Consider the following 1,441-nt stretch of genomic DNA (forward strand, 5'->3'; position numbering starts at 1 on the left):
CCCGTTGCGGAGCACAGGCTCCGGATGCGCAGGCCCAGCGACCATGGCTCACGGGCCCAGCCGCTCTGCGGCATGTGGGATCTTCCCGGACCGGGACACGAACCCGTGTCTCCTACATCAGCAGACGGACTCTCAACCACTGTGCCACCAGGGAAGCCCGAGGGATGGTTTTTCTAGGCCCACTTTTCACTGAGGATGTCTCCTGCTGGGGCCCAAAGTCTTGTCTTCTCTCCCTGCGTATCCATAAAAACCCAAACCCCTTCAGGTTGTGGAGATGGGTGGTGATACCCACCCCCACCCCTGCCCCCTTGATGCTCCCTCTATCCCCTCAGCCCTAGCCAAAGCCTGGGCAGCTGCTTACTTCTCTGCTTTTAGGTTCTTCTTTGGTTATTGGTTCCTGGGATCTCTCTTTCTTGGCCTTATAGAGCAGGAGGCTTTTGGGATCATGTAGTTTGCCATACCACTGGAAACAAAAGTTATAATATTTTTCAAACTCGATGAATGTAACAGTTTGTCACAATTCTTAGGAATGTACCATTATTTTGCCATTAGAGAACCTTATATGATAATCCTTGGGTTCATCAAGAAGAAGCTATTTCTTATTCCTGAAATAAGACTCCAAAGTTGAGTTTCTACCCATTGAGCACATTACCTTAAAGATTAAAGTCTGGATTTTAATTTGTGTGACTTATTCCCAGTTTAACCCCCACCCCCCCCACCCTTTGCCTTTCTTCTTAGGAGAAACAATTGCAGCGCTTACAGATATGAGCAGCTTGAATCGTCCAGAATCTGATGGCCAGATCACAATTTTTACAGATAAAACAGGAGTTATAAAAGCTGCAAGATTACTTCTTTCTTCAGTGACAAAAGTGTTATTGCTGGCAGACCGAGTAGTCATTAAGCAGATAATAAGGTCAAGAAATAAGGTACTTACCTTTCTAATGTTTCTACTTGTGTCTTTCAGGGTTGTTCAAAAAGTTTTTTCTTTTTTTTTTTAGGTTAACTGCAGGTAATTCAGCAATGCTTATCTGTTTTAATTGTTTATTTTTCTAATTGTCTACAGTTTAAAAGTGATGCTTCATCTATACCTGTAATTCCTAAATGTATGTACTGGGCTCAAACTTTTGAATGCAAATAACATTTCTTCTCAGAAAACCATTATCTACTTGTTGAGGTTTATTGGTGAAAACTTTTCATGTGTACAAATGTGGGAAGAAAAGCTGAACACCATGACAATGTATGTAGTAGAAACCTAGCTGATAAAAATACTGAATTCCGGGCTTCCCTGGTGGCGCAGTGGTTGAGAGTCCGCCTGCCAATGCAGGGGACACGGGTTCGTGCTCCAGTCCGGGAAGATCCGACATGCCACAGAGCGGCTGGGCCCGTGAGCCATGGCCGCTGAGCCTGCGCGTTCGGAGCCTGTGCTCCGCAACGGGAGAGG

At 45.4% G+C, this 1,441-nt stretch overlaps 1 protein-coding gene across 1 annotated transcript in view; it reads left to right on the forward strand.

The window, feature by feature from the left end:
* Nucleotides 1-1,441, forward strand: part of CTNNAL1 (catenin alpha like 1) — a 59,293-nt gene that overhangs the window by 22,206 nt on the left and 35,646 nt on the right. The window contains exon 3 of the mRNA XM_007449796.1: nucleotides 739-926. Within this exon, the coding sequence (XP_007449858.1) occupies nucleotides 765-926 (162 nt within the window). The 5' untranslated portion in view covers nucleotides 739-764. The remainder of the gene's footprint in view (nucleotides 1-738; nucleotides 927-1,441) is intronic.

This window comes from Lipotes vexillifer, unplaced genomic scaffold (assembly GCF_000442215.2).
Source record: "Lipotes vexillifer unplaced genomic scaffold, Lipotes_vexillifer_v1.1 scaffold230, whole genome shotgun sequence".
Classification (NCBI taxonomy): domain Eukaryota; kingdom Metazoa; phylum Chordata; class Mammalia; order Artiodactyla; family Lipotidae; genus Lipotes; species Lipotes vexillifer.